Source organism: Corvus moneduloides, chromosome 10, assembly GCF_009650955.1.
Source record: "Corvus moneduloides isolate bCorMon1 chromosome 10, bCorMon1.pri, whole genome shotgun sequence".
Lineage (NCBI taxonomy): Eukaryota > Metazoa > Chordata > Aves > Passeriformes > Corvidae > Corvus > Corvus moneduloides.
The window spans coordinates 23,183,539-23,199,693 of record NC_045485.1 but is presented as its reverse complement, the minus strand read 5'-3'; the positions used below and the strand labels follow the sequence as shown (position 1 = coordinate 23,199,693).

Here is a 16,155-nt window from a genome sequence, read left to right as displayed (position 1 = left end):
CTGTAGGTTGTGCTGTACGTGACTGATGAAAGATCTTTCCCAGCATTAAAGCTGGTCACAGCCCCGATAAATCTGGAACAAATTCTGAGAAAGCATGTCATGTTATGACTGGCATATCTGTGAGCATGGAGCTCTGCTTGAGAATTAGACTCAAAGTTTGCAAAGTGCTAGTGCTGATGTCATTCCCTTGGAATGGAAAGGCTGTTGAAACAGTAAATACTTTCTGTGGCCCGAAGCTAAGTCTTGAGCCGGACCTTTTCCTCTCTTCGAGGGAAAGAATGCAGAACAAACCTAAAATGTGTATTTGCAATGGGAAAATCTTAATTAGTTTAGAGCTTTTAGCTGTTTCAAACCATTTACATACACAGCTGCTGTTCATGCAAACATGTAAACTATGGATGGAAGCTTCAAACTTACCTTGAACTGACATTTTTTTCCCTGTTTTTTAAAGCCGTGCTTGGTGTTTAAAAGTGTGGTTGGAAAGGTCTGAAAATTATATTTGTGCTGTACGTGCAGAAAGGAACATAGACACAGGCTAACAGAAGCATAGAATAAAAGGCTTTAGTTCAGCAAGACTTGACACTGAAACCCTGTTAGCACCAAACAGCTGCTGAGAAAGTGTTTGGTGTTTAGAGGCGTTTACTCCTGGTTGTATCTAAAGACTTTTGTTTATGATTCAAAACTCTGAAAAAAGAGAGGACTGAAATACAAGCTTAGATGTAGTCCAGGTCTTTCAGCTGGCTTTTCTGCAAAAAAAAACCTTGGATCCAAAGAACCCACAGCCTGGGAATTAGAACCTAATGCTGCAGCTTGGGAGTGCCATAATCTCCCTCAGACAGTGGGATTAACAGAGTAACTCAGATTTTTGTACCGTCCCTCAGAGGACCCCATTGAGCATTCACAAGGAATTCATCACCACCCCCAGCTTCCTCCTAGGAGGAAGAGTTTTGCCATGACAGATGTGGGGAACAGATGTTGAGAGGAAAAGTTATAATGGGACAATGACCTGAAGTGTTAGTTGGGCTCTTCCTTGACATGACTGAGCTTCTGTTCCCGATGGCAACGGAGGAAAGCAGCTCATGCTGCCCCTGCAAGCCCCAGTGTTTGGGGGGAGTTTGACACACAGAGATTTTCTGTCTTCACGTCAGATACTCAGTGTTCAGTCAGCTGAGGGAGAGGAAGGGACCAAGACTGAAATGCAAATCGACTGTCTGTTGTTCAGGGACAATTAGTCCCAGGTGGGTGAATCATGCTCATCCACCCACCACCTTTCCTGAGCAGCTCTAGGTAGTTTTTTTGAACTTGAATCTCCTGTTTTACATCAAGACTTGCCCATTTCTTGCTGCTATTCTGCATCTGTGGTGTCCAGCAGATGCTCATGCTCCTTGTCCCTAAATGCTCCAGTGAGCTAATCTGGAGTACAGTCCTCGATGGCTGCTGAGTAACAACAGAGAGCAGGGAGGAAAGGCCTTCCAGCAGCTCTGTGTTACCAGATAGGCCATATCAGATGATTTCTTTCCTTCTCTATTGTCTTCTATTTTGGAAGGCTTTCTGCTCTTTGTTGGCTCAGAAGGAAGATGTTGAGCTTGATACTTGAGAGAGATTGGCAGGTTAGAGCAACTTCCCTACTGAGGGAGGGATTTGGGACAGGTCTCATTCTCCTTAGCTTAGTCTAGCTCAGGAGACTGTGAATAATTATGTTTATTACAGAAAGGAAGTCAGCCACCCAGAGAAGCCTGAGATTTTTTTTATGGCTCTTGAAATGGGAAACTAAGTTTTGAAATACTGTAAATACTGTAATTCTTGATAACCACTCCTGAGGTCCCCTTTCAACCTGAGCTATTCTCTGATGCTATTATAGACCTCACTTGTGGATGTTTATTGCTTTCTGCCTTTAATATGTGCTGTGTTTTCACAGGGCATTATTTATTGTATGTATCCCATTCCTTCTCTCCCTCTCCCCAAAGTTTTTGAAGGGGACTTGTCTTCTTCTGCCTCCATCTTATCTGTATAAACTCTTGGTGACATAAATGTCCATATTGACCACATAAATGTCCACCTCTGTAAAAACCCAAGTCTTCTGTATCTGGTGCCCAGAGCCTTCTCTGTGTGAACGAGATACACAGTTGGGACACTAAAACAAAAAATTCCCTGAGTAGGACTCTTCTTTGAGAAGTTTGGAGTACTTAAATTATTATTTATTTGCTGGGCATACCCACCTCCCTTAAGTGCTGGAGTCAGTTCCTGTGCCTGGAGCAGTTTGAACCCTCAGCCCTGACCTGCAGAGGGTCGGAGGACTCAGTTACTGTACAGAGCATTCACCTTTCATGGGAGAGGGAAATGAGATTTCTTTGGGCTTCAGGGTTTGTTTTCCTCTCCTGCTCAGTGCAACAGAGCATCCTTGCTGGAAAGCAGAGAGAGGAAGGAAAATTTAGTCCACATGTTTGGAATTTAAGGTTGAGAGTGATTCATGCTCAGCTTCTGGGGGTTGTAATTAGGGGTGACATAATAACCATAAGCTTTCGATAAAATAGTAGCAGCTTTCTTGTTACACTCTGAGCTGCAGAAGCTGCTTCTGATTAGCATCTCTTTGAGATAGGCCTGCAGGATCTCCACACTGTGCAGATCTGGCTCCAGGCTTTTGTGGCACAGTTCAACTTCTTTACTGATGCTGAAAGGAACCCTGAATTCTGAAATATCCCAAATTTTGATATTTTCACTTGGATCAGCATCTCAGCCTTTTCCTTGGCCATTTTAGTCCATCTGTGTAGTTTTTTAAATCAGTATTATCATATTCTGGCTCAATCCTGCCAGTTTATGCTCTTTATAATACACTCTGAGGGTTATCTGCTATGGAAAAAAAAACCAATCTTGCTATCCTCCACTTCTCCTGAAATATTACTACTCCTTTTTTTTCCAAGTGGCTGAGGCTAAAAGGAATCCAGGAATGTGTGCAGCAGGAGATCTGTCATTCCCACTCCACACCAAGGTGCATTCTTGTAGGGAGAGATGGGCATTTACACTGGAATTCTGCCATTAGCATTCAGCCAATTCTATTTTTTGGCAGTCGAGCACATGGAATTTTTAAAAAGAAGATCTACTTTTTTAAAGCAGGTCACAGACAAAAATAAAGACACATTCTTGGGCTACAAGAAGTAGGTCAGGTTTTGGGGGAATCATTAGTGAAAGCTGTTGATCTGATCCCACCTGTTTATTAATGTTTTTGGCCTTCCTATGCCAAGTACATCTGGCTCATTTTGCTTTAGGTGAGATATATTCTTCTGCTTTGGTGAGCAAACTTTTTGCATTAACATTTTAAAAAAGAAAAATGAAAAAACCCCAGGAAAATATGTTCCTAGTTTTCCATTAGAGAATACTGTAGTGGAAAGTGAGGCCTCTCTGTGCTGTCGTCCAAAAGGAATAAAGCTGCTTTGTGTCACCTCATTACTCTAAGCTGATGTTTCACCTCAAGATTGTTTTGGGGGGGAGGATGGGGGAAAGGCTGATTGCACTGCCGAGAGGATGGCCTCTGCAGCACGTTCTGCACAATTATCCCTCTAATTTAGGGGGAGCATTTCACAGCTTGTAGGTACCTCTGTAGCCCCTGCAAGAGCTGCTGTGCCAGGCACAAGGCTCGGGCAGGGAGGATGGATTGCTGCTGGTCAGACTTTGGAATTTGCCTGGCATCACTTTATTGCCTGTTCAGTTGGAAGGTGGCTGTAAAAGAGCTTTGGACATTACCCAGTTTAAGGACAGGTGTCTGCAGGGTGGGTGCTGGGGCTCAGGGCAGGCACTTGTGTGGCTCCTCTGGGCTTTCCCTGAATGGGACAAGGACACTTGTCCTCTCCAGATCCCTGCTGAGCAGATGGACAGCCCAGTCTGCAGCTGCTGGAGTGAGGGTGGGTTTGGTTCACAAACCAGGGTTAGGTTCAGCAGTAACTGAGAAACTGCTGGGCCTCTTCCATGGCCGAGCTCTGGAAGCGGGGTGGTTTTGCTCTCTGAATGCAAATCACAATTACCAGCACTGTTTGTGAAGGACGCCTCTACAAATAGTCTCACCTTGCTGAATATCTGCAATTAGTGGAAGTTTCATTCTCTCCTTTTTCTCTTTTATTTTTTTGTAATGATAGTCCTTGTAACTGCATGCCTTAAATCCACAAGGCAACTGATGCTCGGATGCAGGTGATGTCTGTCTCTCTCCCGCCCCTATTTTTATGAAATTTTTGTATAATTGTGGTAATTTATTTCTCCTCCTCTTTCCACATTCTCTATTTTACAGAATTTGATTCAGAAACAAAAAGGGTTCAAGACATTCTTTCTGGAATGGAGAAACCACAGGTATGTGATCCCAAATTGCCCCACAAATGTACAATAGCAAATGTGGTAAGTAGATTGTGTCAAAACATACTGGTGATTTCACAGGGGAGCACCTCTAATTTTTTCTCTTAGTAGGTTGTTGCCACTAACTCATTTTACTGGGATATAAATCTGAGGGATCTTTTGTGCTCAGGGGTGCTTGAGGGCTCTGCCCACTCCAGGAATTGCACCAGCTGTCTGTTTCCAGAGGACAATTCCCAGTATTCATACTGTGATGGGGAACTCAATGCACTGGGGTGACTTACATAGCTCTTACCCCCCCTCTCCCCTGGGTTTTATTTTATTTGTCATGAGCAATTTGTCTTTAATCATGATTAAATTAAGCTAATTCTATTATTCAATGGCAAATTAGTGTAGTCTGTGTTTGTCTGAGCCATAAAAGCCTGTGAATTATAATGGAATTGAATCACCCTGTAAATAACCCTAATGCTGAGTGTGACTGCAGTCAGGTGAGGTTATTAATAAATCTGGTTGTAAGCCCTTTGAATGTCATGGTTTTCTAGTTTCATGTGTCCAGTGAAAGCCAGAAGAGTACTGTGGATCTGAATGGATGGTCCAAGCCAGCACTGGAAGAAGCAGTCGTGGGGCAGAGGGAGACAGAGGTCCCAAAGCACAGCCTATTTCCTTTGCTCTCTAGGGCTCAGGCCTTTCTCTGTCCAGCTGGAGAGATAGGGCACAAATAAGCAGATAAATAAAAAATAGTGGTGGAAAGCTCATGTGAAGATTGGGTTCAGCTGATAGAGGCTGATACAAAGACATTCTGCAGTGGGAGCCTTGGCTGCAGGAGTGGCAGAGCTCAGGGATAGCCAGGTGTGAACGCAGGCTGTGTTTTATTTTTTGGCCTCTCTTCTCATGGATGCTTTTGTTCTGAATAAATACGAAAGTTGTTTGGTCTTAAATTGCTCCATCAGTAGGTGCTGGATCCTGGTGTCCTGGCATGGGCAGGAGCAGGTTCAGAGCCAGCCACAATCTAAGCCAGACCTGCCGAGATGATGAACAGCAGCCTGAGTTCTGTTCACAAGGAGGAAGTCACCTCAGTGTGTGGAAACAAGTGACAATACTAAGCTGAAGACTTGAGAGAAGAGTTTCAGTGTGATCGGAAGGGAAGAAAGGGCACTTACACAGAATTAGGCTTGTTTCTTGTACAGAGGGAGTCAGTATTTCTGTACCAAGGACCACCTGAATGTTACTCATTTGGTCAATGGCCACAGCCAGGTGCTTTTACAAAGATCCAGAGAGCTGACAAGAAAAATGTGTTGTTTCACACTTTATCTTTAGAGGTAGGAAGAGAAGCTATTAGAGCAATTTGCAGGATTCTAAGATCTGTACAATTAGACTTATGGTAACCAGAGACTTTAAAGCAGAAAGAAGCAAACCCCAAAAAATAGACAAATATAATTTTCCTTTAATCATATAAAAAATAGGATTTAAAAAAAAAGAAAATCTAAACCATGGCAAATGCTGGTTCAATAATAACGACATTTACTGAGGTGATGTTGGGGATTATCTATTACTCTCTCTCTGTAACTTTGACATTTGTGAGTAATTCAACTCACAGGACTCTCACAAATCATGAATTGCTGTGAATGACTGTGTGTAGTCAGTATTACATCTGGTAGAAATATATCATATTATGCATAAGCAGTAGTCTTGGTCATGTTTCTTGGCAAATCTTATGCATATATAAGTGAAAAATAAACAATATATAGGAAAACAACAGTAAAGAAAGAAATGATGCAAAGCAAAAGAGCAGAGTGGTGAGTCAGTGACAAGTGGGTGATGCTGTGGCTGCAGCACAGGGATTTGATTTGTCCAAGTGGGCAGCTCCCTCCATCCATGGCGGGGACCCCGTCTGGAGGGATGAAGCCATCCAAAGGGATTAGCCTTGTGAGCAGCTCCTGCAGGAGAGCTATCACAGGGAGGTGTCTGGATTGTACAGGTACCTCTCTGAGTACAAAATACACACACTTTTAAAATCACTACTTCATAGAAGGTCTGTTTTCAATAATAGACATTGTTACCTGTTGGAGAGATGTGCAGCCAAGCTGTAAATTTAATCAGAGCTTTGTCCCTTTAACAGCCAGAATTTTAAAAGGCACCTTCTGCTTTTATTCCCCCGTGATTTTGTGTCAACTGAAATATGTTTTTAGTGCACGTTATCACAGACAAAGTAAGCATTCTCTGAAACAAGTAACTCGGTGAGGGGAGGGAAACTTGACTCTGGGTTTCTGAAGTGGCCGCATCCGACAGCGCGGCTGCCGAGGGGCTCGGGGGGACATCACCCCCCGTGGGGAATCACTGTGGCTCTGTCAAACCACGGCTCAAACATCAGCCTGGCTTTCCAAAAGGCAGCCTGCTCCCGCTGACTGGCTCTGCAGCGAAACTCATATTTAATCACTGAGGTTTTTGCCTAAAATTGCAGGATTAGAGCCATAATTTAAAAGCAGAATCTTGACCCAGTAATAACCGTGAATTCGTTTGACCCCCGAGCCTTTCAAACCGTGCCCTCGAGGGAGTAAATGAATGTTGCTTGCAGTGTAGTTCTCACACATACAATGAGCCCCCGAACCACACGATGCCTGTGAATGCTAACCCGGAATTTGAAAGATAATGGAAGTTGTACAGAAACATTTTTCATTACCTGAAAGACGGGAAGGACCGATACCCATCAGTGTTGTAGCCTTATTGAAGTGGTGCAGGAGCTGGATTCTTTCCCAGGGGCTTTCATGGAATAATTATTTACACCACCGAGTTTTGATAGAGCAGAAAGGAGGCATTTACTGTGTAAACCGAGAAGTTTTCAGAAACTAATTAACTGTGCTTTTCACCAGACGTACAGAACTCCTTGTGGGAGAATCTTTTGTTAGGTCTCAGCTAAAAGGCCAAGCCAGCCCTCTTCAAAGGAAGCACAGTGATTTGGGGACAGATGAGACAGGCTGGGGGAGCTCAGGAGCAGCACAAAGGTTTACCTGCCCAGCCTGAGAAGGGGTGCTCTGGCTGCTTATATTTTGGTCAGATGGAATTAGTGCACTGTTAATGAACAATAAGCTGATTTTTAGTGATGGTGAAGTATTTCTGTCTGCAAGTTCAGAAGGGCCGTTAAGCCCAGCATCATGGTGGTAGCTGGGCTGTTCCTTACAGCATGGAAAGGGCTGGTCCAGGTCTGGAAAGGTATTTGTGTAAGCTAGAAAAGTTGGAGGTAAAGATACTGAGCTGTTTTGCAAGTGTCTGCTTGTTATTCTCAACATATCATAACCCCATTTATTTAACTTGCCCTTTTTCACAGCAAAGCTAGTGCTTCCTGCTCCAGGTACGAGTTCCTTGGTAAACTAAGTGGTGGCTTTGGCCATGACAGGAGATACTGGCAGGTAGCTGTGATATGGTATCAGCCTGTTGGTCACAGAGCAGCGATAGGTTTATCTCCAGCCACACAAATAAACCTGTTCCCAGCTGACGTGTGCAGCCCAGGGAGGGAATAGATTTGCCTTTTCTGACTTATCTCGCGGACAGTGACCCCTCACTTGCTTTCCTATACTTGCTGTGTGTGCTCAGTGCAGGTAAGACTGGTATTTAACAGTTTCCAGCAGCAGTTGCTGTGTACCTACGAGCTCCAAGGCAGCCAGCAGCCACTCCGGGTGCTCCTTCCCTCTGAAATTAATGGTGTAGCTGGAGCAGCTTAGCAACTGGGTTTGGACTTTTATCCTCTGCATGCTGGCTTCAGAATAATAGTCTGACAGTTTCTAGCAGTTAGCCCACAAGATACTTTCCCTTGTTTTCAGAAACCTAAGACCTAACTTTTTACAGATTGCTGAAGTTCATGGAGGGCCAGAGCTTTGCCGTATGCGGAATATATACGTGTGTCCTTGGGAGTAGTCATAGAGAAAAACATTTCAATAGAACATTGGCAGCATATCATGCCTCCAGCTCCAAGTCTGTCTGAATTTATGAAAAACAATTATGCAAGCATATTTCCATAATAAAAGAAACTGCATGTTGATGGGCTGAGCTGGCATAGTAGTAATGTCTGTTAAAAAAACCCTAAAATCTATTTGGATCTTGTTATTCAGTTTTCTGATCAAAATATTATTTTAAATGCCGATTGTATCTTTGCCACAATTTCATTTACATACGTGTGTGTATATACATATATGCATGTATCTCAAAAAAATTAACTTATTTGCCTTACTTGAATAATTCAAGATTCTTATAAGGTATCTGATCCAGTATCAGGGTTAACTGGTCCAAGATTTTAAAATAAACATTGATTTCATAGCATCAGAAAAACACGATAAGAAAATGCCATGAAGGCAAGGAATGCCATGAAAATTCCTACAAGAATTTGCTTGTCCCTATTTTTTACAAAGAAAGCTTGATGCTACTTAAACCTTCTTGCCTTAAAACTTATTTTTCACATTATGTTGAACAAAGGTTTTCTTTTTTTGGCAAGACTTAAACGTGCTGCTATAAATTAAAATCTCTAACTTTTGAGATCATGGTGTTTATGATGAGACATTTCATGGTGTCACCTACTTGTCAGGCTGTTAAAAATGGATTTATGACTTGCTCAGAAAGAATCTGCGTGATATATGGGTATCAGACACAACAGTTGCAGTGCTCATCAGCTGGAAGCAATGTGTTTCCACGCGAGAAGTTAAATATTCTCCATTATATAAAGATATCCAGAAGCTGGAGTGCTAAACAAGCAGTCCCTGAAAGCAGATTGCTAATAATACTTGATTCCCAAGTAATTTGTGGGTAAGGGGTTTCACTTGTCTCAACAAAAGTTAGGAAATGTGTAACTGAGCACCTGCAGCATTCATGTTACACCTTCTGAAATAACGTCATCTTGCTCTTTGTGTTGCAAAAATCTGTCAAAATTACAGATGCAATGAAATTTGTTGCATAGGAAAAATAAAGAATATAAACCCTCACTCTTTGATTCCTCCATATGGAGGCTAACTAAAAAATATTCTTTATATCTTCACTACACTTAAGAAGGGAAAACACCGTTATTTTAATGATGAAAAGTGGAGAGTTGGTGGCAGAACATTTGAGGCTCTGGAGGCTTTGAGGCTTCCCTGGGATATTTCAGCAGGCTTGTATGAAAATGTGCTGCCTTTCCCAGATAACCAGTGCAGCTATTGCTTTTTATTATTTTTCTTTTGAGACAGTGACAGGGGGGATTTTTTTATTCTTCTTTCTTGGTCTGATAACAGAAGGCTGTTCTCTGGGAAGCTGCTGCTGTGTGCAGCTGATGTGCCAGTGGCTCTCCTGGTGAGCAGGGTCAAGCTAGTTCTGTAAGCTGTGTGAACCTGGCTCTCCAAAAGGATACAGTGGCACTGGTGGAGTGGTAAAATCGTTTTGGTGCAGGGGTTTGAAGTACTTTTTCCCTGTTTTATTAAAAGAGATTCCTCACCCATCTGCCACAGAGGTGTTGCACTCAGTGGTGACTGCAGATCACACACAGATCCTTCTCTCAAAGCACAAAGTGATTGATTTGCAATGTAGTTTTTAACTGACAAATTGGACCTTTTATTATGATTTTCCCTTGTGCTTTTGAGCCAGCATAACTTTGCAGGTTGAATTGGGTTTTTCTGCTTATTTGCTGTTGAATTATTGTGGTTTCAAGTGGCAAGAAGGAACGGGATGACTGAAAAAGCCATCAGAGTTTCATTTAAAAAGCTCCCCAATAAAAACTTTAGAAAAATAATTGTGTACAAAACAATCTATAGAATAAAGTCTTTGTTCCACTTAGTTCCAGTTCTCTTCTGGGAATGGCCACAGCAGCAGGTGCCTCCAGAGTCATCCTTTGCTGGATGCTCAGACAGTGACGAGGCATTTCACTGCAGGGGAACCTTTCTCTGTATTCCTCATCTGTCAGAGATTACTTTATGCCATGAATCTGTATGCTTGTGTTGTTGATCATTTCTGACTCTTTACTTTTCAACTCTAGCTCTGAAATTTCCATTTTACAAGAAATTGATTGTGAAGATGCAAGCAAAAAGCAAATACTAGCAAAGTAGTGGTTTTTTCCTTGGATTTCAGATAAACTGATGTTTCTTTTACAGGTTACAAATATTCAAGCAAGAGCAGTTTTGCTTTCCTGGTCACCTCCCACTGGCCTTCTCAATGCAGATAGACACAACAACGGTTTGCCTTACACCTGTACCTACGAGGTTGCCTTATCAGATAAAGGGAGGGATGGAAAATACAAGATCATTTACAGGTAAAACCATCATTTTTACACTTTTTTGTTTCATTAGGAGTAAGTTCTCTGACCTGTTCAGGGTGTATTCTGGCATGCCCATCAGTCACAGAAGAAAGGCACATTTGAGCACCCTGTTCCCTCACCAGAGGAGCTTGCAGGGAGCTGGTGGAGTGCATGTCACAGGGTCTCTAATTGCCACCCCATCCCACCTCCCTGGCACGTGGCAGATGCTGCCTCCAATGCTGTCACTCCCATTGCCAGTGAAAAGGTTACTTTTTCTTTTATGCTAAATGTCAAAACCTTTCATGTTCACCATGCAGGCAGGAGAGCTGCCTTCCTAATGGGCTAATTTTGTGTGGACTTGCAGAATTTAGAACAGTAAAATCTTGTTATTTCAGCTAACGAGCAAAATTTGATGGCTTTGCTGCTTTGTAATGTCTTAGGATGAGCAGAGGAGGGAGTACAGCAGTCAGTAGGTTACAGAGGCTCCCCAGAAAAACCCGAATACTTGGCTCTCAGCAGACTTCAGTAAAATTTCTGAGGGATTTCTCTGTGTCTCCTTGCAGTGATCCTCTGAGCTCATTCTGTGATCAAGTACATATGGTGTTATGCTTTTCTTTTTCCCCACTAATGACGTCTAGGAAAGAGAATTTGGAGATGTGACCTTGGCTATTGTGAAATAGCTAATCCTTCCCAAATCTCATTAAATAAAGTCCAGGTGATAGAGCATTCAAGCAATTACCTCTTGAGACCAGGGATTCTCCTTTCTTAAGATGTCCTGTGAATTAGGGTATTCCTCTTGGTATGCTGGAGGCAGGTCTTGGATAACACAAAAAGGGTGTATTAACCAGGGAAAGGCTGCCTGATTTTTCTGTTTTTCTGGCATTTACACCAGCTGTTTGTGAGCCAATGTGAGCATCTCCATAGTCAAATATGTGCTCTGCTGAGCTTTTAAAACGGGAAGGACACTTTCTAGTACTTCTTGTGCTTGTTGGTGTGATGGCTGCACATTTTCTCCTGGTTATGAAATGTTGTGCATCTGTTTTAAAGCTGCTGGTGGTGATGTGTCTCCTGCTGCTGGCCAGAGTGCAGCCTTTAGCTTGATGTGGTATGTTCCATCAGGAGCAGCAGTAATTGTTATTACTATAGGCAAAAGAGAATCTGCAATATGTTGAATACATTGTCTTTGTGAGGAGGTGCGTTCATTTCAGAGGGGAAAAACTGGATTTGGAGAGCATTGGATTATATGAAATAAAAAATAGAAGGCTTTCTGGTGGATTTCTGGCAACCTAGCAGGCATGTGCTTTCTGCTGGATTTTGTTCTATTGATTTTGAGACATCTCCCTGTACTTGTCCAGCTAGCTATGAAATATTTCTTTATGCTAAATTGAGAGCTTTCTTGTTTCCCATATTTTAATAAAATCATGAATAAGCCAAGCTCTTACATGAGATGGCTATTACTTATTAAGCACTGACCCGTACCTTAATCTTCACAGATTTGGCAACACATGACTGAGCCCAGTGTTCATTTACCAGCAAACAAGCCAGAAGGAAAAAGAATAGCCCTAACTATGTTGGCTGCTTTTGAAATTAATAGTTTTTTTCCCTAAAATGTCTAAACCACTTTGCTTTAAGTTTTCTTGGTATTGAAAGAGAGGTGGGTCCAGCTGTTTGGGTGTTAATTAAATGTCTCCTTGCCGTGGTCCTCACAGGGAGTGTGGTTCTGGAGGAGAAAGCAGTAAGTGAAACAGTTGTGCAAGAAACTCTGCTTCTTCCTCTGAAGTTCAATGGGTCACTTTGTATGAAGCATTTTGAATAGGGAATATGCAGAAAGTACAACAATAATGTTTGGGTTTCGCTCCTTTCAGCTCTGGGAGGGTTGAAAACCACAATGAACTTTATACAAATATCAACAGAATATAAGATAGCATTGAAATAAGCCCATATATTTAGTTTACTGAATAAATTGGTGAGATGAATTCTTTTCTTCTGTGCATATGGAGCTTTATGAAGTTTTCTAGAAACATGAAGTGTGTTGACAAATTGTTGGTATATGGTTTTACTACTGTTTCTCTTTGGAGGAATTATTCTTCTTTCAAATTATATCACTAGAAAATCACTAGCTGTGCTAAGTGTATTACTGCTTTTCATAATTTATTAATTTGTTGGGTTTGGATTTCTTTCCTACAGTGGAGAAGAATTAGAATATAACCTGAAGGACCTTAGGCCAGCAACAGATTATCACGTCAGGTGAGTTAGCATGAAATGAATGTCACTTAAATATAAACTCTTCAATTATACGGGAATAAATGTGAAAGTTTTTAAAGTAAATATGCAGTGTAGTTCAATAATTTCATGGTCACCTCTGTAGGTGTGTTTTTCAGTGGTTTCTAAATATTTTATGATTTTATCTTGCACTATGAGAGTGCTTTTTGAACAATATCTTTCATTGTGTTGTTGTCATTGCTGTAGTAAGAGGCAAAAAGAAGTTTCTTTATCTGTATTTCTGTATGGATAACAGGCCTGGAAGTGCTTGTGTATGAAAGTGGGATATCTGAGGTTGTTTAAAAATTTGACTCAAGCAACTGGTGTTTCTTCAGTTCCTGTACCATAAACACTGGAAGTCCTCCAGCATGCTTTTTTCATAATTAGGCCACGCTTTGGGAATTAAATCTGCTGAATACAGATCCGTCTGACCATAGTTATTTCAGCATTTATTCCAAGGGAAAAAAAGGATTCACACTGACCTGTGTTGATAATTTCGTAACATATTTCTCTTTATTCTGATAAAGTGTTTTACGCATTTATTAACTATTGACACATTCTAGTTTTGCTCTCTGATGGTTTTAATACTTTGTTACCTGCTCATGTTGCTTTTTTAAAAAGATTTTATTTATGAACCAAGGCTTTGAATTTACATCCTGTTCACTTACCCCCAATATCCTTCTAAAAAAAAAAAATCCTTTCACTCCTGTCTATTGTTCCCTTCTGTTTTTCCTGACAAGGGCTAGGTTTGGCACACTGTTTCACATCAAGGTTGCTCCTGTTTGTTTAAAGAACAAACACCTTGCTTCTGAGTTCTGGGAAAAAAAAAAAATCCAACACTGAAATGTGTCCATCTAGCTCTGATACTATAGACTCTTTTTAATTTTAAAGGTAGTTTCTAGTGGAGCCCTAAAATGAGCTCTTCAAGTAGAAGCACAAGACCAGAAGGAACTTGTCATAAATGAGGAAAAGATGCAGCTCCCAGGTCAGCCAGGAGTCCTGGCCTTAGCAGCAAAGAGGTGGTAACAAGGAGAAGGTTGTAAAACACTGTTGAGCTTCCTTCTGTAAGCACTGAACGTCTCTTTTGAAGCCAACTTCAAACACCAGAGAGGTCACCATGCACAGCTGGGCTGAGATTTTGGTCATTTTTAGGGACATTGTGGGTATTTGCCCCAGGTCCTGGCTGACTTCTTCCTCCCTGCCTACAGTTCCCTCCACCTTCCTGCAGGTTTGCCAAATTGTAGGTCGTTTGTGAACAGTTAACAGTAACTTGTGTTTAAAAAGGAGCAGCTAAATACAAAAGTCAGACTTGCAAAGCAGCAGCACTGCTTGTAGTGGAGCAAGCTGACACTAGAACAGCTGCTGTTTGCTTTCCACCATAGGTTTTTTTTTTTTTCTTCACTGAAACTGCATTATGTATTAATGACTGTGAAGAAATAAATCTGTTGAATAAAGAAATTTATGGGGCCAGCAGTTACTGGGCAGATCACCTCGGGTCTCCTTGACCTTGGCAGCATCTCTCAGGGCTTTGACTCTACTGGACCAAGGTGCTTGTGTTTGTTGCTGCCCTGCTGGACCCTGAGACAACCTGGTTTGCTCTGAGCCAACAGCTGCTTTTCTTCAGGAGTACTGTTTTGGTGCCCTCAGAGCTGGCTGTGCTCAGTGTTTCAGTGACTTGCTGAAGATGCCCCTCGAGCTCGTTTTCACACGGTGTTATTTCCCTTGTGGCATGTGTTGGATGCTGGGCCATGCTCAATTCCAGCACATGTATGTGCCACTTGCCAGATGCAGACTCAGTTAATTACTTGCAGTTCTTGTCGCTCCTGCCTGCTAACAGGTGATGTGTAAAGCAGCACCAGAGCAGTTCTTGTTCTGCGTAGGTGGCCATTGTACATAAATCACTCTTATCTACTGGAAACAAATTTAGAAATTGCCCTTTCTTTAGCTCTGCATTCAAGCGCACAATAGCTACGGCCAACTCAGAGGTCATTGTCTGGTCATGGCCTGAACTTTTTTTTGAGTAGAAGACTTCCAATTTGCACTTTTCTTTTGCTGCATGGAAAATGTGAAGGGAAAAAGTAACATCATTAATTTTCCAGAGAAAAGCACCTCGTGAGGAAGTGCTCAAGTATATCCTATTTGCTTTCCCCTGTTATTTGGTATTGCATGTTCTATGCTGACATATAGAGGATTTGTGTGAAATCAAATTTGCTTTGAATATTTTTAGTTTATCAGAGCAATGTTGCTGAGCTGTGTTAGTTCTAATCCATGGAGGTGCACTAAGTGTTGATGCCTGAGTTATGTAGAAGATTGTACCCACAGAAGGAGACCAGCAGATACCAGCACTCAACGTGGTACATGTGGATCAAGTGTAAACCAGGCATTAAAGCTGATACCTTTTTCTCTGTTGTATTTTAAGAAGGATTTTAAGAAGGATCTTTTCACAGTGTGTGAAAGCCTGGTAATAGGCAAGGAAATACTGGTGGAACAAAAAGATAATGCAGATAACTCAGTCGTCTGTGGGAGTATTTGCACAAAATACTGTTCCTCTTCTGCTGTAATCTTTTTTGCATGCTTGTATAAGTGAAGTGAAGGCAGCCATTGGTCTGTGGTAAGTGTGTCGTGAGTGGATGGTGTGGGTGCTTTGGTAGTCAAACACTGTGGCCGAGGCAGTGCCACTGTAACTGCCAGCACATTTATAACCTATTTGAATGCTGTTTCCAGGGTATATGCAATGTACAACTCAGTAAAGGGATCCTGCTCAGAGCCAGTAAGCTTCACTACTCACAGCTCAGCACCAGAGTGTCCCTTCCCACCCAAACCCTCGCACAGGACCAAAAGCTCCTTAACCTTGCAGTGGAAGGTAGGTAACGCTTGGATTGGGCAAAAAGCAGGGAAAAAGAACTGACAGTGAGCACAAATGGTGGAAATAATTGGAGGCTGAGACAGTCATTTTTCAGTAAGGGACTTGAACTTGCTGTACTCTGACAAATCCCCTCCTGTGCACTGACTTGACTTTTAAAATGTATGTGTTTCATTATGTCCAGCTTCTTCCCGGCATTCGTTAAGAGGTTGCCAAGCCATGTGCAAGGCTTTGGTTTCACTTGAAACTGTAGTCATTTGCCTGGGGGAGGTGAAACCGTTTACTCTTATTCCCCAAATCACCTTTTGTTTGTTTTTGTTTGTAGGCACCCATTGATAATGGTTCAAAAATCACCAGCTACCTTCTGGAGTGGGATGAGGTAAGTAGTAACTAGTTGGAAAAAATACACAAATAAATGGTACTCAGACTTTACAAGGATTTT

At 41.9% G+C, this 16,155-nt stretch overlaps 1 protein-coding gene across 2 annotated transcripts in view; it reads left to right on the top strand.

The window, feature by feature from the left end:
- Positions 1-16,155, top strand: part of FNDC3B (fibronectin type III domain containing 3B) — a 184,363-nt gene that overhangs the window by 115,354 nt on the left and 52,854 nt on the right. For both annotated transcript variants that reach the window (XM_032119442.1, XM_032119443.1), the window contains exons 7-11: positions 4,280-4,338; positions 10,446-10,603; positions 12,776-12,835; positions 15,575-15,713; positions 16,039-16,092. In XM_032119442.1, coding sequence (XP_031975333.1) covers positions 4,280-4,338; positions 10,446-10,603; positions 12,776-12,835; positions 15,575-15,713; positions 16,039-16,092 — 470 coding nt within the window. The remainder of the gene's footprint in view (positions 1-4,279; positions 4,339-10,445; positions 10,604-12,775; positions 12,836-15,574; positions 15,714-16,038; positions 16,093-16,155) is intronic.